This window comes from Hyalella azteca, unplaced genomic scaffold (genome assembly GCF_000764305.2).
Source record: "Hyalella azteca isolate HAZT.00-mixed unplaced genomic scaffold, Hazt_2.0.2 contig863, whole genome shotgun sequence".
Lineage (NCBI taxonomy): Eukaryota > Metazoa > Arthropoda > Malacostraca > Amphipoda > Hyalellidae > Hyalella > Hyalella azteca.
This window is the reverse complement of record NW_025931198.1, coordinates 1,437-28,082: the sequence shown is the minus strand read 5'-3', so window position 1 is coordinate 28,082 and position 26,646 is coordinate 1,437. Positions and strand designations below refer to the sequence as shown.

The window sequence follows — 26,646 nt, the reverse complement described above, 5'->3', positions numbered from 1 at the left end:
TAGCAGTATACCTGTTTAGCCGAGCGGTAGCTTTCAGCAAATTTGTTATTAATGACACATTTGCTTCATGAACTGAAATATCTCGGCTGTAAGTGATTTCTATTGTGACGCAACGTAAAATATTTCTCGGCTGTAAGTGATTTCTATTGTGACGCAACGTAAAATTCAGTTCATAAAGCTCTTACAGACGCCCGAGTTCTTCCTATGAGATACTTAATAGGGTATATTTTGAATACAAACTGCTCTACATTTTATCCAATGTTTTATATCTTTTGTAGTTTTCGATTCTCTTTAAAAAAATTCTTACTGCAACTCTGATAAATTTTAATACAAATATAACCGGTCATTCTAAGACGAAATTACAAATTTAATGCAGAATAATGAAGTGTTAATTCCTAGCAAAATCCATCAGTTTGTATTTTGTACATGAGCCCGGCTGACTTCTGTCCGATAATGCGTTATTGCGAGTGACAATAATTGTAGGCTCTTTTGCAATTGCATTTCATTGCGATACAGTGCTTTCTAGTATATTTTATATATTTTTCTTGATATAAATATTATCTTCTGGGTATCCGGTAAGATAAGCACAGCGATCAAATAATACTAACTATCTTGAAGGACTTCAGACCGACCTTGAGTGGCCCCCTCATTTGTTTACTTTACGGCTCGGATGCAAGTGACGACTGTAGAACCTTGGAGGCACCAAAGCGGCCGCTGCTGCTGCCTCAAACATCGTAGTCACCCTTCAACATGAACCATGGTTGGCTAGATGGATAGAAAACTACAGCTAAGAACCGCCTGCTCCCGAATGAATGGTCGTCTTGAGTTAGTTGTCTGTCTGTCGTTAGGTCTGCGTGTGAGCATCGTTGTATATATGGAGGGCACTCTCACTCGTGCCTTTGAAAGGCTGAAACGTGCATTGCGTACAGTAACTGTGGCTGTTGATCACCTCGTACATTCATTTTCTGCTATTGAGCTATACAGTGCTATACAGATATAAAGGCTATTGGAGATGCTCTGACATAATTTCATATTTTCCTCAAGTTTCGAATTTTCTTACCCGAATACAATATAATGAGTCTTATTTAGAGCTGTATAAGCATAATTGTGCATATCAAGTAGATCGTTATTTAGGAGATGTGTAAGACTCAACCGCTTCAAAGACAAAGTAAGAGCTCACGTCAATCATGAGATACGTTTAATTTTGGGTGCTAGCTGGGGGATGAAAAACGTTGACATCAAGAACATTTCGACGAAGTGTGCGCTGTACAACCATTATACTCACGCGGCATGTAAAGCCATGTGAGCTTTACAACCAGTTTACTCTCGCTCGCACTGTAAAATTCTTGGGCTCACGTTCTTTCTTAACTTAGCAATAAGTCTAGCAGCTATCTCAAACAATCGTCAGTTATGGAAAGATCGGGTTCAAAAGGCCGGATCCCTTGTGCATCAAGTCTTGAAAAGTACAAGAATCGGCAACAGGTCATGTGCCTATTTCTTGAGTGCCAACACTGCTATTCTATTCTATTCTATATAGCTTACGCATACTGTACAATAATTTAGCTCACACGTGTCGTCCAACTATGTTGTTAACACGCACAATCTTCTCTTTAATTTCCAACTGTCAGTCTTATACACTTGTGTCTTTCAATAAACTTCGCGTGTAGTTTGTTAGTTGACGCTAGATTACGCCTGAACTTTTGTTTAATAACCAAACGAACTTGGCACAGACTCCCGTGTGATAGAACGGAGGAAGCCCGTACGAAAATAAGTAAGTTGTATGGTGCGAAACTGAAATTATTTGAATTGGATCGATATCGCTTTTATATTTTAGAGTTCCACTTAGCTTGCTGGCTGCAATTATCAGGTTGAACGTTATTAATCGATAAAAGTAGGTATATTTCTGAACTCTCTTATGCTTCCTTAGTTATTAAAAAAATTCTGTGTTTCACTAAATCATGTTTGAAAATGCAGCGGCAAATTTTTCGCTACTCTTCATGGGTTGATAAGCGTGATAATCTTAGCTTTTTGATACCCATCATCGGGTCGTATATTATGTATAAACTGAAGGTTAAGGCGCCGGTGCATGAGTCACCCAGTTACTCTTTGATATTGCGTTGGATGTCAGCCTCGTCCTGTTGACGATCTCATGGCTCATGCCAAGAGTATATTAGCGCCTAAATAAAGCGTTCCTTACTCGCCTTCTTCGTCATGCGTGGAGATTTTATTTAGAATCTGTTCTATTTAAGGCCGAAAATGTGCGAGACAGAAGGCACTTGAGGTTTGAAAACGGAATTGGTGTTTCGAATTTCCTTCCAATGAAGAATAATTTAACTCTGGTTTACAGATTTCACAATTTATTGATTATTATTGCTCATGTTACTCAAATTATTTCTCATGCTCAAGGAGAAATGTTTGGTTGCTTGGAAAAAATTATTTTTGGTAAGAACTGTGAATTGCGAGTAGTATGTAGAATAACAACTACAGTGGTGCAATCCACGATATATTGCCAATCTTAGTATTTGTAATTACTTTTTTACGTTTCTCTATGGCAGGTTGTTAACAATAATTTACCTACTAAATTATTATTCAATCATATTTTGCTTCTTCTGCAAGTCAATAATGTCATAGTTTGTGTGTATATTTTTCATAAGCGGGTCGAGGGCCGCTGAAGTGTCGATATCTCCCCAAGTATGCACCGAAATGAAGATTAAAATAGCAAACTTGAAACGCAAAGCTGCTTTGCAACCAAATCTCTACCAATTTAGCTAGACTTCAAAATGAATGGGAGTCCAATTTGGTTGGTTCACTCGTGTTTCTTATTGATCTGACTGTTATAGGAGCGGCTTGTCCTTTGGGAGACGTAGTAAACGCATTGGGCTGTTTGAACTCATGACCTCTCGTGTAGCTTCACTTGCGTTACAACCGCTGCAACCACTTACGTTACAACCACTCAGAAAGACGTACAGCAAATACATAGTTAACTAGAATTGGATGATACTTAATTTATCAATGTGTTCATTTAATATTTATAGACAAGTAAATTTTACTCACATTTTACGATTTTTACAATTTTATTACTATTTCAGTCGTGTACGAAATCTGTAAATTAATTTCCTAGGTTTTATGAATTTCCGATACATCATCACAGTTATTTGTTTTAATCCTTTAAAGATCCAAATTTTCATGCTGGATAGCACAGATATTGAGTTATCAAAATTTCTATTTATCAATTCACGAGATTTGATGCCTACCCCTTGGTCAGCTTATCATGTTCACACATCAATGATACTTTATTCCATCGTTCAAGTCCATGTATAAGCGGACAAAACGGAAAGATGTGGACACCATTCAAAGCTTTCGAGTATTAACTATTTAAAAACCATGTACAAATGGCTGTACAAGACAATTTTAACACTTCATAAAATCTTTATTTATTTATTATTAAATTTCACGTCTACCATTGATATTTGTAATGATCATATGATTGGAGCTACAGTCTCCGAGGGTCGCGTGAAAGCGAGAGTGCTGTGAGACACCGCCTGGTGCTGCATGCATGGCAGCGGCATGGTGCGTGTGCCATGCCGCTGTCGGCCGTACGCCTTAGTTTCCTTAGGATTTGTTTGGGACGTAGCAGTCCCAGGCCACGATGGATCGCCGCCTCTGATTATCGTTCATCCGCCCTCATTAGGGCCACCTGATGCACGATGCTGTTGCTTGCTTCTCGCCGCTGTTAGTGTTGCAGGGGAGGTTGATCTGGGATTGTGCCCAGGAACACGTCCAGTTGTCTCTTGAAGGTCTCCAGGGTGAACTCCCCCACCGGTATGTGATCACCAAAATTGACCTGATTGTTCATCAACACTCCTAGATCGCGAACGAGTCGCTTCTCTTCGATTTCCGAGTTGTCAGGTGCCAGGTAGCGGTGCTCCATTCCAGCTCTTCCGGTTCCTCTGTACCTCAGAACCTCAAACTTGGTCCCGTTGAACTGCATGTTGTTCACTAGGGCCCAGTCATATATTGCAGAGAGGTCTTCTTGCAACCTCTCACTGTCCGTCCTGTCCGTGATGGTCATTAATATCCTGTTGTCGTCCGCGAATGACGATACAGTGGCGTGGTTCACTGCCGCATCTATGTCGGCGATGTCCCGTCTCGGGCAACGGCGAACGGGCAACGCCGATTCCGTTGCCCGTTCTGGTTTTGGCTTGCCCGTCCCTCTCTGGCTGTGGCCATTGGTCGCAAAATTCTTTCTTAAACTTTAACATTTTTTTAGCAAACTTTCCTTGGCACAAAATTTTTGCATAAAAACCTTCAACCTTAACATTGTAGCTTATGTTGTCATGGCTGATGAAACCTCTTCGTTTATTTACTTTGATGCATAGTATTTTTTCTGAGGTTAATATGAATATATTTTTGACATTCTCTCTGGATTCGACCACCGACAAAGTTGATACCGCCTCGCTCGTGTTCATCATCGGCACTTGACAGTCTTCTCAGCGTGACTCTCTCGACTGATTGCTATAGATTTTGTGATGTGATGGCGTTCCATGAAACAATTTTTACTGTCCATTATGCTTATTTTAATTTCGGTTTTAATGAATCTAGGCGTCATGTGAAAGGTAATGGTGATTGACAATACATTTAATGACCTTATATCGTTATATGTGGGCTTAAGAATCTTTAATTTCGTCCTATTTTCATGGACGATCGCGCTTATTCAGCTTAATCGCGCCAGTCTTTTATCTCGGCTCATAAAGAATTTCTACAGTTAATTTTATTGCGGTCACTTCTAGTTAAATAGATTTTCTGTGGATTACATGCTTACCTCGCTTGTATATTAATTTGACCAAACAACAATGTTCTTTGTTCATTACCTTAATGGCACTGTAAAACTTCACATTGATATATAAATTCTCTGATTAACTGCCGGGTAGGCATTTGTTATTGCTCACGTTTCGCAAATTTTGATTGTGGTGACTTACAAGCAATCTGTTGACTGTGGTCAAACTTTATTTAATTTGAGAGCAGTGAAGTTAGACAAATAAAGTCGTATTAAACCTATCACTCTAAGAACGAGTTAAAATCTGAATACTTTCTTGGATAAGATCTGATGATTCCTTGTTGAGCACTGCGAGGATATTATTCAAGGTTGTGAATAGCATGAAGGTTTGTTACCAGAGTTTCATTGAAGAGAGCCTGAGATTGTCGAGCGCGCTTTGAAGGAGGTGTAAGAAGAGCATAACCTTACCTGAAACCTGAGAAGCAATCTTGAAGGAGATCCTGGCGCCAAGGGTCCTGTTTATACCTCTTTCTGTTGGCGAGTTTAAATCAGTAAGTATAAATTCCCTTCATAATTTGAGATGGCTTTCAATTTATGTCATTTTATGAAAGACGATGCACATCCCTGCATGGTGATTAATTATGCAGCTACTGAAATTAGGCACCTTGATGACAGCGGCTCGTGTGTTGCTGGTGTCGACATTTGTTTGTTCTGTGTTGCCGTTTGCTGGGCATAGACAATTAATCAATTGAATGGTTGTGGCCGTGGACTCGTGGCATGGGCTCTTAAGGCGTCATGTTATCTCCCCACTCATTTGTTGTAATTGTTATTACTTGTTCGTGCCTAATTTAATTTTGCATTCGATTGTATTTTCGTCATTCTTGCAACTCAAAATTGCATTTCATAGAAGGATTATTATGAGGGGTTGGAGCACTCTAAGTTTGAAAACGACTTTGAACAAAAATTTTGCCGCCATAGTGTACCCACTGCACAAGCAATTTTGTCTCGTATGCGTGTGATGAACTTCGTGAAGTTTATTGACGGGTTAAAGTCTTGAGATTTATAATCTTGATTGGCGTCGTGTTCTTCAAAGGTGCCTCGTTCAAAGCTAGCAAATCTTGTTAGTTTTAGCAACATTCCCATGGCTTGGAGCGCATTCCCATGCGTACTTCACGCCGCTCATGAATACTAATGCGTCCTAATCTCTGTCCATTCGTCCGTTTATGTGGCCATTGGAGGCCGACGATTTTGTCCCCGCCTGGAATACCTGTCATTAAGCTGCGCTACTCGCAGACGCACCAGGAAATGCGAAACTTCAGGTCCTGTTGCTGAGGTTGTTCCAGCCTCTCCAATTCCCTAAAAAACTCTTGTGGTGTACGCGCGCGCAGAAAAAATTGCTAGGTTTCAAGTGACTGATTGAAGAGTCTGTTGAGAGGGGCGGTGTGACGTGACGAACGTGTTACGCGTTTGTTCCCTGCGTTTCTGTTAATGAAGTACCTTCTGCTCCCTCTTTTTCTACCTTCAAACGGTCGCTTCGAGTTTTTTGCCTTGCACTACACAATGAGTGAATTGCTTCTCAGAAATACCTAAGTTGTCTTGTGTTCAGTTAGCACTTTAATTGTTAAAGACTGGGCCTTGTGAATCGCCTGTCGTGTGGCTGCTGGCATTAATCACATGCTGACGTTAAACGATAAATGTGCGGGGCTTTTCATTTTCTTATCTCCAGTCATTTTGGCGAAGCTTAAGACACTTTGTATATAATCGCAATGTCAAATCTAGACTGAATTTTTGCATGTTTTGTACCACCATAATAGAGCCATTGTAAGCCATCACCGAAGCCATTGTAAGAATCCCTTTCGAAGAGAACGAGCGAAATTCGTTTCTATCTCGCTACTAAGTTAATTCTAATTTCCACGTGATGTCACTGCCTGGCTAGTTAATATCCGTATTTAAGGTAACCATTTGTAGTTATTACCGGCAAATTACGTTACTTATGCTCACGACACACTTCAAACTTGGAAACTTTTCGTGGAAAAGAAAAGAATGGAGCTTTAATATTCTTTGCTTTATGATGGAAACGAAAAAATAAAAATTATTACCTATTCTAGTAATTTATCAAGTCAACATAAATTAATTTGTTAACCTATATCGCGACTGCTTTGTGTCAATATTTTTTTTCAATCAATTTTCTAAATTTTATGATCATTCAAATTCTCATGAATTTAACGATGCTGGCAATTAAATACTAAATTTAGGCAATTCAGTATTGCTCTCATTTAAGTTTGAAGGAGTAATTATCATTAATTCTATGAATCGCCCAATAATAAACGATTTCTAGTTGCCAGGTTCCAACAATTATGATGGGGTACTCAATTGATTAACTATTGGAGTAAAATCGAGTGCCTTCATTATCGCTGCCAATATGCTCTGCTGACCAGTAAAAGCCGTTTTAAATTCAACAAGGATGCAAGCCTCGTCAGAGGCCTGCTCGTTTTTTATGACTCAACAGTTTCAATTACCGCACGACGTACGCGCTTTAGGAACTATTCTCTTTCGCTTCCAATGAACCGCGTCTAAATTACGATGCCTACGTCTTTACTTGTCTCTCATACCGAGTTTCCTCATCAAGTTCGTGTTATTGATATTTTTTCGTGAAACAATATTGGCTGCATTTTTTGAGCTAAAAAAACTGAATTGAATTTCTCTCTAAATTAACATTGTATTTTTTTACTTGACGACCCATTCTATCAACCTAAAATAATGGATCGTGCTGTTGGGTATTTACGTATTTCCGGGGTGGTAGATGCTCGATCAAAGTAAGTCACGGTCAGCTTATAATTTGTTATCCTGGCAGTAAGGAACTGACAGCATCGAGAGGGCTGGTCGGTATCATGACTTTCTTCTGTTTTTCGATTCGGCGCACGGCTTTTACGAGCCGCGATTACAAGAGCTGTTGTAATAGTTGAAGCTTATGCAAAGTGATAGTGAGTACTGCCATCCTGGGTGCTGTTGTAGCGCATCCAAGGTGATAGTGAGTACTGCCATCATGGGTGCTGTTGTAGCGCATGCAAAGTGATAGTGAGCACTGCCATCCTGGGTGCTGTTGTAGCGCATCCAAGGTGATAGTGAGTACTGCTATCCTGGGTGCTGTTGTAGCGCATGCAAAGTGAAGGTGAGTACTACTATCCTGGGTGCTGTTGTAGCGCATGCAAAGTGATAGTGAGTACTGCCATCATGGGTGTTGTAGCGCATGCAAAGTGATAGTGAGTACTGCTATCCTGGGTGCTGTTGTAGCGCATGCAAAGTGATAGTGAGTACTGCCATCCTGGGTGCTGTTGTATCGCATGCAAGGTGATAGTGAGTACTGCCATCCTGGGTGCTGTTGTAGCGCATGCAAAGTGATAGTGAGTTGACTCATTTCTGCGTACTGCGTCGTGGGCAGAACATCTACAAGATAATATTAATTTTTCTCTACCCGGGGTGTTGTATCATGGGTAGAACTGCAATGTAACGTTTAGTTTACACCATACTGCACGCTGTTCTAATCATTTTTCCAGAGATCGTACTACCCCTGAAATGCGTTTGATGTATTTTTCCTGCGAATGATTTAATGCATTTCAGCATCATACCTTAAATTGTAACACCACCTCAAAACATTAAATGCTCCTTTGTTACTCATCATCACCCGTATTTTTTTAGCCAGAGCTTTATGTATGACTAGTATGAGTAAATGTACTTTATTAATTACAGTTGGTAACATCTACTTGTTGGTCATGGTATTGTTCATGGATCACTCANGTGACGGCGTGTGATGTCATCGCTGCAAACTGAGCGTGTAGTGTGATGCAGTGTGACGGCACGTGATGTTGGTGACGGATTAGTCTCGTGTTTAAAATTAGCGCGCCTCCCAAGCATGAATGTCGGCGACCTCGTGCCTAGCTGTCAACTTGCTTATCCGTATTCTTTCATGTATTACTTGCTTTATTTAGAGTTATTATATCTTTAGATATCTATATAATTCACATGTAAAAACATACATATAAGCTTGGTTTCGAATTTTGATATGTGAATTTATCTTAATTTTTTTTATTGCAATTGAAGTCTGATTCAATTATTGAATAAGACAAGGAATTCTAGAATTAATTAGTATTAGCGAATTATTTAGATAATTAAAAGTAATTTAATCCATTTAATTAATTTAGTTATTGAAACTAATTATTCATTTCAATTAGAAATTTCAATTTCCGGAATAATTGACTCAATAAAGGTTTTATTAATTGCCGTACACATTCAAGATTAGAATTGGCCACACAAGTTTGATCATTTTTATCTTAGGTGTGTCCCTTGGCAATAATTAGTTATATCAAGGACTGTGCGGACGACAAATAAAATGTTATACATTAATCCCAGTTTTAGGGCAATACAGTGCGCTCTGCGATTTACATGCTATTTAATGCTTGTATGGCGCTTTAAAATTGTTTAGCGATTATATTTTTTATTGTAAATTTTTTTCTCTTCACTTCTTGATTTTTAATGTGACCTGTTTGCACCGATTGGATGGAATGCACTCACATCTAGAAAAGGAAACCCTCATAGTTGCAGGATCAAATTATGATAATAATTGAAGCCTAGTTACCATTGAACTAATTCTCGCCCTGTTAGACGGTACATATTAATGGTGATTCATAATTTCTTTTCCTCGTAGGGTCACTTAATTTATTCTCGGCAGAGCAATTACGTTAATTTGAGTGCCTAGTGCGATCCACATCTCACATGGGAACGTATCTGCATTAATTTTTAAGCAAGAGAAGTGTCTTGACGTGTGCCCCCGTCTTCCGTCAGGTTCACTAATTATATCTCACACCCAACTCATAAGTACTAGTTTCTAATGTGTAATATGTGTAATATCATGACATAAATTTGCTTCAGTATATGGTCGAGCCACGAACTCTTGCGTGTGTTCAGGATGAAGAGAAACCAAAAGTAGTTCTGCGGTGAACTTGCTGTAGCTTAGCAATAATGGGCTGCAACTTTCACTTTCTTCATTCGGCCTCAACCGAAAAAAATGCTTACAGAGCGATCACTTTTTTCAGTTACTTTAAAAGCTCTTACCCTTTTGATGACCGTATTTTGTAACCAACTTGAATACGAGTGTTTTGGGATTTGCTTGTCTTTTTAGTGCAGTTTATTTTGGCTTATAATAAAATAAGTCTTTCCTTCGCTGTATTTTTGATATGGTCAATATCGGGCTTGAGGCATGTTAGCATCACGAAATTCTTTGTTTATAATCTTTTGTATTTCTCTTGCCAGTTATTCTATCAGGCAAACCTGGCATTGCTCATGTTAAATAACCTCCGAGCTGCCTTAGATATTCCATTCACTAAGGTATTCCTAACAGGAAAATGCTGTTGGAATTATAAGAATTATAATGTTGCTGTTGAAGTTTTGCGCCGTATCTAGCATACTCATATCGTGTGCTATGGGCATCAAAAGCTAAAATTTCGGAGCTTGGGGATGTCACTATAGTGTAAGTACGTATTGTGAATATACTTAATAGCTTTAAGCTAAACCTTCTTACCGAGAATTATGCTAATCGATCTGAAAGCATTGAAAATGTGAGTACGGTACCTCTTTTTGAGGCAAATTTATTTGAAAATGCTTAGTTGTTGCTAAGATGCCTGGTGCAGAGACCTAGCTAACAATAAATTTCGACTTTCATTTTTGATATGAGTAGAGGTTGGACGGTTGAGACTATTTATAAAAAATTTGATCTGGACTTTCCAGAATAATTTTTATGGCAATTTGTGGATATCCTTTAAAACATAATTTTCTTCTTCATTGAGCAGCGAGAATAGTGTCTACTAATTGGAGTTTCTGAATTTCCAAGCACTGCTGTTCGTCTGGTTTATGATTATTTTTAATCAAAAACTTTAGGATGACAATGTCATCATTTTCGTCTGAGATTCTGGCTGCGTTCCTAGCATTTTATCTCGAGGGTCTCATTAAGAGAGACATTCTTTTCTGTTCTGCTCTCATTGTAGAGCATAAAAATGTTTGCTCAGAAGCGTCTATTGCTCGCTCCTCGGTGAGCAAACTTTTTTTTTTTTTTGAGACTCGCCGGTGGATTTAATGAGCTCATGGGAGCTTCCGGTTCAAGATCGACCCTTAAAAAACTATGAAAGCAAACCACTTTTTCTGGCAGCCATGGAATCTCTAAATGGTGTCCGTGCAGTTCCGCTGCCAGATTGACAGATTTAATGTGACGATTGTGAATAAGTTTGTATTGTACGTGTGGAGGTTTGTTTTGCCCATGAAACAAAATAGGTCCTCAGAGGATAGCCAAACCTCTGCATGAGGACCTAAACCAAAAGTCAAATAAGAAATTAATTTTCATTTGAGTTTTGAAACACTACTCACTGTACACTGCACACCGTTATAGTTTAGGGTACATTATATAAGAACTAATAACGCTCTCTCGACCGTATAGATTTATAAATGGAGTGATTTTTATTTACATCAACTTACGCGTGCGGTGTTTACACTTGTTATATTTTTAGGCCGTTGAATGGGGATTGGGGACCTTGCAAAGTCACCTCAGTCCCAAACGCTACTTTCTGTTTTCCCTCTCGTCGCGCTAACTGCGTTTTGTTTTTTCCTTCGCGGCTGCTTGATGTCTTGCTTGCTACGTTGTTCTGCCGTCTCGCGCTTACGCAGTTTCTGTCTGTCGCACACTTCCGCTCCCTCGCGACCTTGACATCTGCGCGCGTCGCGACCGTCGTGTGCGGGCGGCGGCGCTCCAGTGCCGCATTGTGGCACCGATGCCACGTGTGGCATTGTGGCGCTCCAGTGGCGCATTGTGGCACTGATGCCACGTATGGCATTGTAGCGCTCCGGTGTCGCATTGTGGCACCGATGCCACGTGTGGCATTGTGGCGCAGTCACGTGCGTGGCATTATGGTGTTGTCACGTACGTGGCATTGTGGCGCGGACTCGTACGTGGCATTGTGGCGCGCTCCCATTGTGACGCTCTCTTGTCGCGTACGAAGGTCTACTATATACGGAGCAGTTACAAGTGAGTTCTCATTGCGGAGTTACGTGGGTTTTCATTTTCAGCGAGCGGGATATTTCATTGACCTCGGGGTAATTTTCTCCATTTTTTATTCCTTCTTTAATTTCGAGTATTAATAGACTCCTATTTTTAAATGAGGCCAGCTGTTTAATTTCTGTTCATGCTTTAAAAAAAAGACTCAATTTGTTTAATTTTGTACTACATACGTACGAGCGTTCTCCGAGACACGATGCAGCTCACGTTAACCTTACTTAAACAAACGAAATTCATCATCCCTGCCTTGGAGTGGAATAATGTCATGTATATAAGACTACGTCCAGGTACTTTAATGCAAATACACGAATCACTTCATGTTTAAACGATATTCTTGAGCGTATGTTGGTCTCTTCCTAGCAGCTATTTTGATGAGCGGCGACACTCGCTTGCCTTGAGTGGCCCTCCCTACACTGAGTCCCAGAAGGCCTACGGCTTCAGATCCTTCGGACCAAAGTAGCGATTTGCTCCGCGATGCTCTTCATCAAGAAGTTCTGTTAGCGGACGGCCTTCGCATGCAATAATTAATTTGCCGCTTGCGGTACATCACTCATGTAAGTAAACTACTGCCTTCGCCGATTCCATGTCGGTGGTTGAACCTTGGAACATTTGTTACTTCTCATGCATCTTTTTTTGAAACAATTTAATTTGAAGGTACACACTCGCGTTTTACACACTCCCTATGTTGAAGCACATTTAGCAGATGTATATTTTTGAGTTCTTAGTTTTTTTCAATTATAATTTTAAATGTGTCTAGCAAATTTAAAATGGATCTGGCCTCTGAAACGTTTAACAAAAATGTTCTGAAGTCCATGGCATTGACTTTGCTGGATAATTTTTCAAGGAATTACTTTTTATCATTTTAGAACGGACGAGGCTCTTAACTTTGAATGAGAACTCAAAGAACACTTGTACTGAAAAATGTATTTACGAGTAGATTATAGTGTTCAATTTTGTGCTTCGCTTCCATTCAATAAACAGAGTAATTGAAATTAGTTTTTCGACCGTGTGGTACTCAAAAGAAAAGAGAGATTAAATCTTTCATCACAAGTTCAATTCATTCTAATTAAGTTCTTAAAGAGTGCTAGTCAAAGCATCAGTCGACTGAGCTGGATATATTCTGGTGCAGTCCTCATGCTCGCAACACACGCATCTACCTACAATAATTAATAGATAATTTGCAGCCAAACCCTGCTTGAGATAGCATATGTTTCGTCAGGCTCGATTAAATTCCAAAAATGTGGCATAATTTGCGACCTCATCCCTTAGCTTAATGACACGCTTTTGTCTCGTCGCTTTGGACGCCTGATTGACTTTCGAATGTTACCTGGGATTCGGCGGGGAGACTTGAAGTACTTGTGTCAGTTTTTTATTATCTTGTGATGTGAGCATCACTTGCTCTTTATTGACAGGGGTTTACTTTTTTGCTACTTTTGTTGCGGACAATTTGTTTGACGCGGCTATGCTGCTTTTTCATTACCCTACTTAAATCTTCTGTTTTTTGGAATGTTTTATATTTTGTACGGTTGTTATGAACAAAAAAGGTCTTGTAAAAGGGAGATATATTGAGCAAGTTGACTGCGATGAATGCAAATCATTTCATGTAATCTTTAGGTTGACGCATAAATTTCAAGCGAATAGAATTGCTTGATCTTGCCAATTTGCAAAACAAAGCGATTTTAGATCCAATAATATTTGATGAATTTGTAGGTGTACTTGAAAGATTGTTTTTAAACGCACATAAATACTTCAGAAAGTCAAATATTTAACCGAGAATAATTTTCTGAAATGAAGATTTTCAGCAATTATTGACTGGATTCAAACACTCTGCACAACATTCGAAGCATATATAAATTTGAAGTATCTACCATCCGCCAATTTATACTTCAACTAACTTATTCGTCCCTTTGCGTTTTTTACGAGTTTCAGATGACTTTAATGCTTCCTTCAATGTTCGTACAGAATCTGCATACATCTTGAGGGCTTTTATAAACTTGAAACCATTTGTAAAGTTGGGTTTAGAAGACAAGCTTTGTATGCCTTTAGACCACATGCCTAAATTGGCGACATGTCATTTTCAAAGAGAAGCAGTCTGTCATCCCGAGCCATGCAGCCCCCGATTAATTCTTAAGTGCATATCTGGTTTCAAATTATTATTTTTATGATGATTGCATCCCATTCGTATGCGTCTATGAGATACATACAGTTATACACATTCCAGATTTAATTTGGAAACGTTGCTGCTGGATTTCATAGAATTTGCGCTGGATTTCTTGGAAGTTTGCTATATGATTGAGGGTAACTAAGTAGAATATAATAAATTCCATGATCGTGACTTTGAAACGCAAACAAGATGGATGTTCTTTTGAACCTTATTGATGACTCATTAACATAGTAAGATAGTAAGCGCAATTGAAATTTACACAATTAACAAAAAACACATTTATGCCAGTATTGCCTCTAGGTCTTTTAAGCTATATAATAATGGTGCCGGCACAATACGCCACTTCTCACTTCCAACGAGCTTACAGGGACCCATGCGCCGCCCTGTCTGGTCAAGCGCGAGTGTAGTGAGTTAGTGCATGTGTAGGTGAACATTCCCGCCTTCTTCGCTATTTGGAGGCGAGAATGCAATGTGTCCGTTATAAGGTCATGGAAACACAGTATATACTTGCACATGTACAGTGCCTGCCCATGTATCTTCTGAAGCGTTTTGCGCCCAAAATGCTGACTCCAAAATCTGTAAACATTTACGCATGCCGAAGTTACTCATATGCGTTTATCGGAACAACGTTCCCGTCGGTGTCCAGACTCTTCTGGGATAAGAATCTAAGATGAACAGAAAATTGCATGCCAGATTTTATTGTGCATAAACATCAAATGAGTCGTGAACTTCAGTAGACGGAAGAGATGAATTTACGAGCAATAATGGCTAACATACAGTCAGTTAACTCTGCTGATTGTCATAAAGTGATACACTCATACTAGGTGCTATGTTGCAGTATTCTTCATTTACCTGAACAATGATAATCAGGAAATGAATGGAATGTGCAAGTAGGCTAAAATATCACGTTAATATGACTGGCGTAACCCTTCCTCGTTCCGAGCATCATCTTTCTTATTGTTGCAGTTGTGTCTGGCGCAAGTCATGCGGCTGTTCCATTCATTCCGTGCGCGATAAGAATCTTCAGGGGCGGCACACCTCGCATGCATTGCAGTCATTGCATGACTCACCTCCCGCCCTCCGTAATGCACTTCTTGTTTTGCGAGCCTTCCTGGCAATAATGACTCCAGACTTTAGCTACCTTTGCGTGTGAAATATTTTAGGTATTCAGTCTATACAACAGGCTATATTAGGTATTCAGGTATAAATATAAAATATATTAGGTATATAAATTATATTGGTATAAATTAGGTTTTCAGGCTATATTAGGTATTCAGGCTGATTGATAACGATCTCTCGGCCTCTAGCTTATACTTGCGTGTGGAATATTGTTTTCTGCAGCGAGTGTGTTCACTTGTGACTGCAATGGATATTACCGTTTGGCTTATAATCTCAGGCATGTTTTACGGGCTACAACTGCTGGCGTGTGGCTGTTAAAATTACGTCAGGGTGGGCAAGAAGTAAGAATCTTTTTTAATTAATTATACCATAAAACTAAAATAGTAAATTGTTTGGTTCAAATTAATTTGGAGATTCCGAAGTTTTTCAGCACAATAATAATGACAATAATATTTAACAATAACAATAATAATAATAATAATTTGAGAATTTCCCAATGGCCATGGTTACTGGATGGTGTATAGCTTTCGCCAGCATGGGTCGTGCACTAAGAAAGTTGAAGATACGGAAAAATTGAACGACGGAGGGTTTCATTTTGTATTGTTTCAATTTTTATGCCAATAATCAAAATTTTATATTTTAAATTTACTGGATTCCCAAATGGATTCACAAAACTAAGTTTTTTTCAACAAGTGTATGAGTATAGGTAGTAAAGTTCTCTCAACAAGTAAGAGTTATACTCTTACTCAACAAGAGTAAAAGTGTAAATATATTCTCGTCAAGTCATTGACGTGAATGTATTTATGATATTTTTGAAAGAAGTTCACTGAAATCCAGTAACTGGAAATATGATCGGAACCTTTTTACATAGATAATTAGAAAATATTTGTTACTTTAAATGGAAGATAAGAGCTCCATAAATAGCTGCAAAGTAGGCGAAGCTGTTCGCCATAGAGATGAAGCAACTATGAAATGTTTTCTGTACTGAACCTCGTTTTTCTGACGTTGCCTGGCTGCGTTGATCTCATTATCTAATTAGGCGCTCATGATTTATTGTTGTGCTGATAATTGAGAAAAATGAACTACATTTAAATGAGCGATGACATATAGCGCATCGAAACGAAAATTTTACCATTAAATGTTTCGTTAAATGTTTTGGTACAAGATCTTGCCATTGCGTAACCGATAATGATGGGCAAAAGAAAGCTTATTACAAACTGAATTTGTTTTAATTTGCCAAAATCCGATTTTAGATATATTGTGTATTTTCATCTTCTCAATTCACAAAATGATCTTGACATTTTCACATTTGTGCTTAGGTTACTTTGATGATATACCTTACTCATTGGCGACTAAGAATGACGCTATGGTACACTAATGCTTGCACTTGATTTTTTAATATGATCTAAGAGACGCCGACATGAAAATCCGCTTCTATTTGAAAATTGCTCTCCGTAAGCTGTGATTATGGAGTTTTTATATATGCCTATTCGGAATATTTTTTTTTCTTGGAAATGCAGTTCGAGTTGGGAAGATGCGCGTTCTCAGGAGTGTTACGTCATGCGTGTTGTCTGATTAAAACTCGTTTTAATAGCGGAGCCACGATGCACGACCGTGAACTTGGGCTTGGAACTTGTTTTACAGCCTCCGTGTTTAGCGGGAACTCTCTAATGTCGCAACTTTCAAATTACGTGATGTTCTCATTAACCCATTCTTTTAATATTTGACTACTTGAGTTTAATTTCAGCCTTCACCTCCAGGTTAGAGAAGTCCAGTAAAGAGAAGTCTGTGACCATTTTCTTTACCGTGAAAATATCTTTCAAACCATTTCCATGTGAAATAATTGTTCCCTTAAGGTAGACTTTTACAAATATTTTGTGATTAAAAAATATATTCTGCTTATTGCTTGTATATATTGAAATTAGTACATTAGGAGGTTGTTGCTAAGTTTTGGCATTGAAATTAGGGAAGTATGTTATTTAATTCACTACATTAATGGACAGACACGACAGTGCCCAGCCGTGTCTGTTAATGGCAGACGGAGGTGCAAGCATTGCTTCATGTACGCCGCCTATATATGCGTCTATTTCCTGGTCTGCATTTATAATGAACTTGCAATTCGGGGTCACTATCACAAAGTTCATTGCCACTTGTCATGTTTTTGCATTTCCTGCGGTAATTAATGACGCGTTCATTCTATTGAAGAGGTATTTTACAATGCGGGAAAGCAAAACAAGGTGTAAGAATTTTTGTGAAGTATTTTATTTATCTGAATCTTTTCTACTGCCAACTTTTTAAAATCAATCATTGTTCTTATCTAATTTATTTTTATATTATGATATCACGATTGGTCTCCCTCCTCTCGGTGAACGAAACGGTCGGTTGCTGCTCCACTGAGTTTGAAATAATTCGTTCAGTTGGGTTAGTCTGTTGTGATGAACTGTGTCCATAGATTGCATTAGACGCCTATTTCTTCCGTCTAGCACAATGGCTGTTGGGAGGCTCGTGATATAATAGTCTCTTCTCTTCCTGGCCCAAATCCTTTTCTTTGCTCACCATTGATTTTGATTAACATGGTTTCTCCTTGCGCCTCATCCTGTTCATTTCTTCCTAATCTCTAATAGCTGTTACTTCTACCATAATTTTTACTGTAGTTATACATTTTTTCTTAATTACCGTGATTCTTATAATTTATCACAAGGATATGAATGCTCTTATCTTCATCCGGTATCAGTATCCGTGCTTCTCGTGTTAGGAGCAAGAGACAAGTTCTGACTACGCGCCCAGATGCTCGCGTATCTAAGATACCGCGCACGATTGTCCCTACAAACGCTTGCAGATCTCATGCAGCCTTGCAGAGCTTCAAAGACACGCCGCCTCGCGTCATCGGAAGGCCGCTGTTCATGTCTTGCTAATTCTTTATCGCCCTCAGTAAGAACAACGCTTGCCTTTAGCAAGCCTCTTGTAGTAAAGCAGTCGCCATGCTTAATGTTTTCTTAAATGAACTTGTCTGCAGTCGTTAATTGGATTTTAATACTGCACTTCCTTTACTTCTTTGCAATTACAAATAGTTTTGCTCAGGCGACCTTTTGTTCTGGACTCAGTCATATCCGCTTCAAACGTTTTTGGGGAATTCAATTTATTCTCTTGTGACTGTATAAAATTTTTCTTTCGTCGGCTTAATTTAAATCTAAATTTGGTTTTTAGTTTAACTGTTTCTGTAACGCGTCCATTATTCTGAGCCTGTCTTCTTGAGAAATCTTGTTTGAATTATAGATAACTCCTGGTTCGATCGTTTTTGTAGTCTTAACTCTTCAGCATTAATTCATCAACTACCATAGATGAGAAGTTTGCAGTAATAGAGCAGTTCCTTACCTAAAATCAACTGGCTAGGGGTATCTACTTAATCTTGGAAGGACGAACAATGAACGCTCTGACAATGACCTGCTTTACTTGGACAATGGACACGAAAATAACATTTTTTGCAATTTGTTTCACCTTTTGCTGAGTTGCGACGCGTGAAGTAACTTCTCACTGATGTCAGGTGTGAAATGTATACGAATTTCTATACTAATTTATCAAATACCGGTACTATTGTTATCTTCCCTTGAATTACTTACCCTTCTTATTTGGTGTAATTTTTTTTCAAATAGAACATTCACGTCAGCTTATTATTGAGCAGTCAGGGATCTGAAAAGATAGACATAATTGTGGCAGTCAAAGATTATTAGATACAACACAAATGCCATAATTATTATCTATTTACCGCGTTAAAAATTCACATGCATGCACAACACTTGCAAAACGAAGTCATTGCAATGACAATGACGTATACTTGTTGCACCTTCGCCGGTGTGGGGCCGGAAGGAAGGGAGTTAATAGCGCCAGTTGAACGTGACACGCCGAAATGAGAGTGAATAAAACGGCCTACCCGTTTGGTAGATCTTATGGAACTTGTAAGGGTTTAGCATCAATACAAGTTTGAAGGTGGTTCGTTAAATTTTTCATGTAGCAGTAAAAAAAAATAATTAATTCGAATTAAGGGTCTTCGCGTCATGTCATGAACTCTCGATTGAATTCCCGGCCAGGCGAAGGCCCTTTTAATCCGAAGTTTAGTTTCTAGGACAGATATACATAAAAAACTCCAGGTTCTTCGAATAACAACGTATCAGCATGACATAGTTAAATGTACAATATATTAAGGGTTGACCAATTACCGTCCCAAATGATCTTTTGCTAAATTATTCCAGCCATGATCAGATTGTGAAGAAAAAAAATAGCGTAAGTGTTACATGAAGAAGCTGCAGCACGTCACGCAAGAGGGAGAGCTAGAGGGTCTGTACGCACTGGCCCCTCTTTAGGCATCTTGTGACCTACATCTGAGAGGCCTCGAATGTTTACCGCTTGTGATGCGGGGAGTGCCTCGTAGCACTGCATCTATACCTCTTATACCTGCCTGAGACGTCAGTGTCCTTGCTGGCTTGTTGCTTCGTCTGCTTGTCCTTCCATTGATCTAATTAAAGGATATGTTCTGCATTATTTTCCGATAGTTTTTATTGTTCCATGATTTCTCCCCTTCAATATAAAATAATATTTTCCGATTAAATCTAATGACTGTCTTCTCCTATGAATCGTTTTGCCAGTCTTTTTCAACGAGATATTTTAATAGGTTTACGCACCGGACAGTTTAGATCAAATGTACTTTATAACAATCAACTTCCTGCTCCTCCATTTGGAGGGTCGTGCCAATATTTTTTTTATTAGTTGCATGTGTAAGCTTATGATGCTGACTCGTGCTACACAGCTTAATCTATTCACAAATACAGTTTCTGCTCTTCGCCGCATTTCCAAACTCTTCTTCCATTGTGCCGCTTCTATCGACGCGCACTTAAATTTGATTGTGTGTTGTGTGGCTGCAATATGATGACTGAAAGCAGATTATTAATTAGTTATATTAGAGTAATTAGACTCATAATTGAATAATTAATTATGAGTCGCATTTTTTTTTAAAATGTGACTACTCATAGGAAATATAATAGATTTTTTTTTACATTTACTTGCACTGTCTTGGATTGACAAGAAAGATTATTCGTTTCGATTGGATGAAGCTGCGATCTAAAATTAAAGACTGGTTTGTTTATGATTTGTCTTTTGGAACAATCAATAAATTTTATGAAAACTTTTGAAATTTATGAACTTCAAACTTTTCTGTCATGCTCCGCTATTGCGCGGCGCGGCGGCACTTTATTGTCTGAAGCTCAACACAAAATTTACATGCATCCCTGCCCGCAAAAATAACTTGTATTGGATTGCTGGAACCATCCATTCTCTTCCTCCCACGATACAGAAAATCTCTCATTCCCAAAGTTTGCTTTCGCGCAAAATTTCCATTGAGGCTGGTACTGAATGCTAGCAATTTTCTGATCATCCTATTTTTATTTACGTTTCTCTATATACCTAAATTTCGTGAACGTGATAGTTAAATAACCTTTTCTGATTGCATTTATTTATTGTTTTCAATCGTAGATATTCGCGGTTTTTCATTTATATTGTATTATATAACAATGTGAGTTGTTATATAATGTATTATAACAACTAACGCCAACTAACTATTGTCTATTTATTATGTCTGCGCTTTAAAATTGGATATGTTACAGTGCATGAAGAGTTTTCAATGTCGTAGTTCCCGGTTGTATTAAAATCCTTAGTTATGTGCATCACGGTATTTCTACTCTCATGTCTTCTTGTGAGTCGTGTGTCAACTGACACCGAAGTTAATTCAATTGTCGGGAGCTGAAAAATTCCGTGCGATGTCTCCTGGCAAAAAACATGACGTCGCATGTATCTCAACTCGCATTTTCAGTTCTCCCCTCGGGTTTGATTAGCCTGTTGTTGAGTTAGTTAATTTCAAGATTTTCGTCCCTATGTCGTGCAGGAGTGTCCGTGAACCTGTGATACTTGTTGTTGAAGCGAGACTCGTCTAACTTTTCAGATCAGAATTTTCAGGGACCATTTACCGTTTCCGCACTAATGCATGTAAGCTGCAAACGTGTTGTACGCCCTGATACCTCGGCCCTGGAATTGTGGAGCTCAAAGGAAGAATAAAATTTCAACAAAACAATGTACGATTTTGTAAAATTCTGAGCTCTTATTTCCGGTTTTAGTGTTTTTAAAGTGTAGATATTGTTTTCTATACCGCCTTAATTTTATTTTATTGCTCCATGATTATGTGCTAATTGATAGTCTTTAAATTCCGTGTGTTTTTGTGGTCAAGTTAATAGTTGATTGATGATTGACCATTAATGAGTAAATGATTTCATTTATTTTACAAAATGATTTTTTCGTTCCTCCTATGAACCATTTGATATACATTTAATTCAAGAAACGTGCCCTTCTGAATGCACAGTAATTCTTGTTGCTCAAGCCTAGCCGCAAGTTAAACACAGTTACATTTTTAAATCCCTACGAAACACCCTCACTACTTTGCATCGCATAAAACATAATTAAACTCAGTCATGGCTCATAATCCCTTCCTAATGAACCAGCCCTCATTTACATCAGCGCATCGAAATAAACTCGCTAACTTTACTGGCCATTTAATTTTTTTCGAGATATTCGCAAGTTATTCTCTCATGAACGTTAGATTCAAGGGGCGATATCAACAGTATTCAACACGCTCGATGCGACTGATGCCATTGCTCTGGGCCGATACTTTCAAAAAAAGTTAAGAGATCGTAAGTTCATCAGCCAATCATTGGCGACCTTTCAAGCAAAATCCACCAATCATAGACAAGAAAATAGAGCGTAAGAACTTACGTTCACTTAGCGAGTTTTGAAAGTATGGCCCCTGGTCACTTGTATATCTCTTCGTATCCATGATAGCTTCATCCGCCAATAGCAGAGGTTTGCCGAGGCTTTTTAGCTCGCTACTTTGTAAGACTCGTCTTAATAATTTATGAGTCAGTATTTGCTGCTTGTAACGACCTGTGTTTTGGATGCCTATACGCCGCTACCAATGAAATAATTCTTGATAGGCGTGTCGATTACTGCCGCTCTCATCTGATCTCCTCAAGTCCTGCGGTTGAACAGTATAGACGTTTTTACTTGTGGTTCTCCTTGGATGTATTAAACTTATATGCAATTCCTTAACTTTTTCTTCTGGCTTAATAGTTGCGTTCTCACTTAGCATGCCTCCAAATAGTACTTGTGTCTACTTGATGCCGTCAAATGTATTAACATTGTTGTTTATTTTGTTCTATTTTACAATGAAAGTCATTCTTTTACATTAATTCATGGTTATATATTTAGAATTCAAGTGAAAGCACTCGCTTCATTTTTTTCTAGTTTTATTGCAAGTGAAACTTGTTAATTATCCAAAGTGTATAAAATATAACGTGAAAAATTTGCTCATATATGCATTTATGATGAGGGAGATATTTTTGAAATAGCAAAGGCTTTTAGATCTCGGGCAAGACTCTGGGGAATCAGTTTCTGTTTAAAATTAGTTTTTGTTTTGTCACTTTTAACACGGTGACGTTTTCCCATTAATGTATTCTTACAATACCTTCCATATATTATAATATGTGTGCAAAGCATAGTAGTATTTAAGTAAATAAGTGAATGATGGTGACGAAAATATTTTTTGCTGATAAGAATAATGATCATTATTCTCTGATGCGTTGCGTCGTGTATGAGGTTCTGTGCGCAGAGTTCCCTCGAGTATGAAGACACTCCTTCATCATGACTGAGTTGCATTACGATGCTGGAAACTCTAATTAGATCACGACCTGCCCAGTGCCGTGAGAGTTACATCGCAGTGAACATTTCGTCTTCGGGTTGAGATTCTGTGCCCTAAATTGACTCGCACTCCCGTCAGATTCGCTTGATGTTGCAAGTTCCAGCTGCTGAACTTCATAGATGCTATGTTGTGGATTTCAGGGATGTTTAGCCTAATCAATTCATCTTACCAACGGCTCCTTAATTGGTTGTTTATTTTGAAAATGGGTGTATTTTTTATCGTTTTTAGCGAGAATAGAAAATGAGTTTGCCATGGCAGCTAGTGTGTAGGTCACAGCTTTATCGTAAACTGCATCGCGGCTACCAATCCTCACCCGCGGCGCTCTGGGCCAGCTAGCCTAGCTCTGATTTTTGCGGGTATCAAGTTTCATCAGGAGCCACGATATGCTACGCTTCTGATTTACTGCTTCTGGTAAACCGAACGTAAGCGGACTCCAGGGAATTGCACGTCGACTCATGAATGCCTTGTTTCGTGCTGTTGGACGGATAATAAAGTACATTGTTTCCTCAAGCTCAATTAATCTTTCTCGCTGGGGCTAAGTTATTTTTTGGTTGAAAAATTGAACAGGTTTAGTATAAATTATGTTTTTGAATGTCAGGCCGTTGTTTGTTGGTTAATTTCTGAGCATGAAAAAATTACTTTGTATATAACGATTTAGTCAGATATTTCGAATCGCTTTTCACTCAATCGAGTATTTTTCTTAATAATATTATGTTCCTATATAAATTATCGTAATAAAAATTACGATTTTGTGGAAGAGAGACAATACCAACAGTCACGACGAAATACTAAAATCTAAAATAAAATAATCTTGAGCGAAGACACGTCATTTCATGAAAAAATCAGCTTGAATTTTTCTCTGAATAGACGTAAAATTAATTAATTTTTTCAGATAGTCTTTCCGCTGAGCGTGTTCGGAAACGTATGGTTTTTAGAGTCCCCATTCAAGCTTCATTATTATGCGGCCGAGATGTGAAGTCCGCAATCCTGGGTAATTTCATTTAATCTAAAGTGGCTGTTCAGCCTCCGTGGTATTCTTTTCGTCTCGAATCGGTATTTATCTCGTGGCAAAGTGGCAATTTTCTTGTTATCTGATTTAATGGGCGGCACATAGCGTGGTCTTTAAAAGCCATGGGTTCTTATCTTTACCTGACCTTCCTTGATGCTCAGGCTGCCTTCCCTTCTTATTTTTATTTCTTGTATATTGGTTGCAGTAAATTCTAATTAAATTTGTACTTCTAATTCACAGTTTCCCACCTTGTACGAATTTCTTATGATTTTGCAAAAATAGTTTTAATTATGGTTTATATAATACAAATTAGAATATAATAATGAATAAAATCAATATAATATTCGTGCAATAATCTTACGTATCTCTGTCAAACTCTATGGGTTTGTTTGTTGGTGAGTGCGTTTGAAGCCTGGCAGAAGAAGAGCTGTTATAAGAGCTGTTGGTGTGCGTATCCTGGGTATTTATTGTCTCGGGATGTAATCTGGAGTCTGGACATGAAACTTTATTCTTGAAGTGGAAGAAAGGAAAGGTTTGGTGCATGAAAAAGCGGAATGGGTGCGATCAAAATTTATGAATGTACTTTTAGGAAATCAATAATTTTTATAGTAATAATGACAATTGCATGGTTAACGTTTTCGTTGCACGTTCCCGGATAAATTTTCATACCTCAAGTCTCCTGCACATTACTATTCACTATTCATAATATTTAAATTCAGTAATATTTTCGTCTACACATTTAGTCTGTCCGCAGTCGTGACAATTCGTGACAATTTTCACTTTCAATTATTCAATTGAAAGTGACAATTCTTCAATTATTCGTGAAACAATTCGTGAATCTTATGCTTAAATCATTGTAGGTTTTTCTTCGTTTAAAATAATTCCGAGAGTATGGGCTAGAAGGAAATACTTATTGTGCTTGTGAAGAATTGTAAGATTTATGACTGCGGGCTTTTTAAGACATTGCTTGCTTGTATCGGTATAAATAGTCCAATAAAGACGGAAATGCCTCTAAACTCAATTTGCCTCCTGAGAGCTTGATGAATAATGCCATTCATTTGTTCTAAAGTGGCGTTTTTGCGAGTGCTTGGAATAAATGCCCGATAATTCATTTATATTTTACTTTGTTGTCTGAATAATATAAATTGTTGTCTGAATAAATAATAAAATTTCTCTGACCTCATTTTGTTGGTGTACTGCATCTTCAATTGATTATTTAAATTTAAATTATATGAAAAGAAAGCTATTGACCCGGAGGGATTCAAATTGTAAGTGCTTCTGAGAACTGAGTTTATAGTATCTGATGCAACGTTGTTCTTGAATGATCTTCAATTCAAGCAAACTAGCAATATAAATACTGTCGTTCGTTTTAGCTTTCAAAGCTGCGACTGGAACCCACCTAATTCTGCCGGAACAGAATTTACATAAAATCTCAATATTATTGTTATGAAGCATAATTTACAGGATTTTTCTAGGTTTTGAGAGCCCTTTAAGGCCTCTTAAGTACGGGTTTTGCCTTCTGGAATAAGTTCTTAATTCTTCGGATCATACTTCTTTACTTTTCTCTGAGTTAATTCCAGAACGACACGTTGCTCCTATCCGATTTTTTATGCAGAATTTTCTTAAGTTTCTCAGCTGATTTGTGAAACTGGGAAGTTGAGGATCTCTCGTGCTGACGTGGAGAATCGATATCAAAACTTGGAAGTGAAGGCGGACGGAAAACTGATCGTCTTGCTGCATCAAAGGAAGCCCAAACAAGAACACATATTGATGTGCAAACTAGCTTCTCTGTATCCAGGACGGGTCAAGCTACACGGTAATATTTATTAAACACAAACTGGTATTTTGTCTCCAGGAAGATTGTATGTAACTTAAATTTCTATAAACAATTATTAATATTTGTCATTTTACTCTCGACAGAGATAGATTCGTCTACACTACGCGTTTGGGTAACGCCGTTCCACCGCCAGTTCCCACAAAGCCACGGGCCCGTCCCGCATTCTCAGTCCGAGGGCGTTTCTCCCAGCAACGACTTGCCGCATGTCCCTGGTGTTACAGAGGGACACCAGGGCACGCGCGGGTACGAGTGGGTGGCATGGGGTCGACTGTGGCAGGTCGTGGCATGGCATGACTCTCATTTCATGGCACCGACGATGTTACTGCGCGAGGAAGGCAGTGCAAAAAGCCGTGTGCAGCCCAGCTACCGAATATCGCAGTGTTTTTTCAAAGGATATGTAGTGGGACACCAACACTCGTCTGATGTTGCTCTCAGCGCCTGTGATGGACTTGTGAGTACTTCTTGAACGTTGTTTGTTTTCTAACCTTTTGCCTCGCAGTAATCTGATAAATCTGCTTTTGTGCAATAGGCATGAAATTAAAAACCAGGAAGTTTGTTATAAACCTCGACATTTATAATGTGTTTTATTAGTATTATGCACATTATTAAAATATTTCATGTGAAGGTTTGCAGTCGCTGACAACTTCTGACCATTAATTCTTCAGATTTTCTGAATATGTTTCAATCATCACCATAAAATTTAAGTTATTAACTTAAATTATTATTATTATTATTTCACTAGCTTGAAACAGAATTTCTTGATATTTCTTAGTCGTCTGTACCCATACATCAACACTACAGGTAGACGCGAAATGTTGTTTCAACAATATGCATGCTAGC

The 26,646-nt window shown here is 38.4% G+C and overlaps 1 protein-coding gene across 1 annotated transcript in view; it reads left to right on the top strand.

Annotated features, from left to right (window-relative positions):
• Window positions 1-26,257, top strand: part of LOC108666821 — a gene marked incomplete at its 3' end in the record, with an annotated part of 32,020 nt that extends 5,763 nt beyond the window's left edge. The window contains exon 2 of the mRNA XM_018153749.2: window positions 25,890-26,257. Within this exon, the coding sequence (XP_018009238.1) occupies window positions 25,890-26,257 (368 nt within the window). The remainder of the gene's footprint in view (window positions 1-25,889) is intronic.
• Window positions 26,258-26,646: the final 389 nt, after the last annotated feature.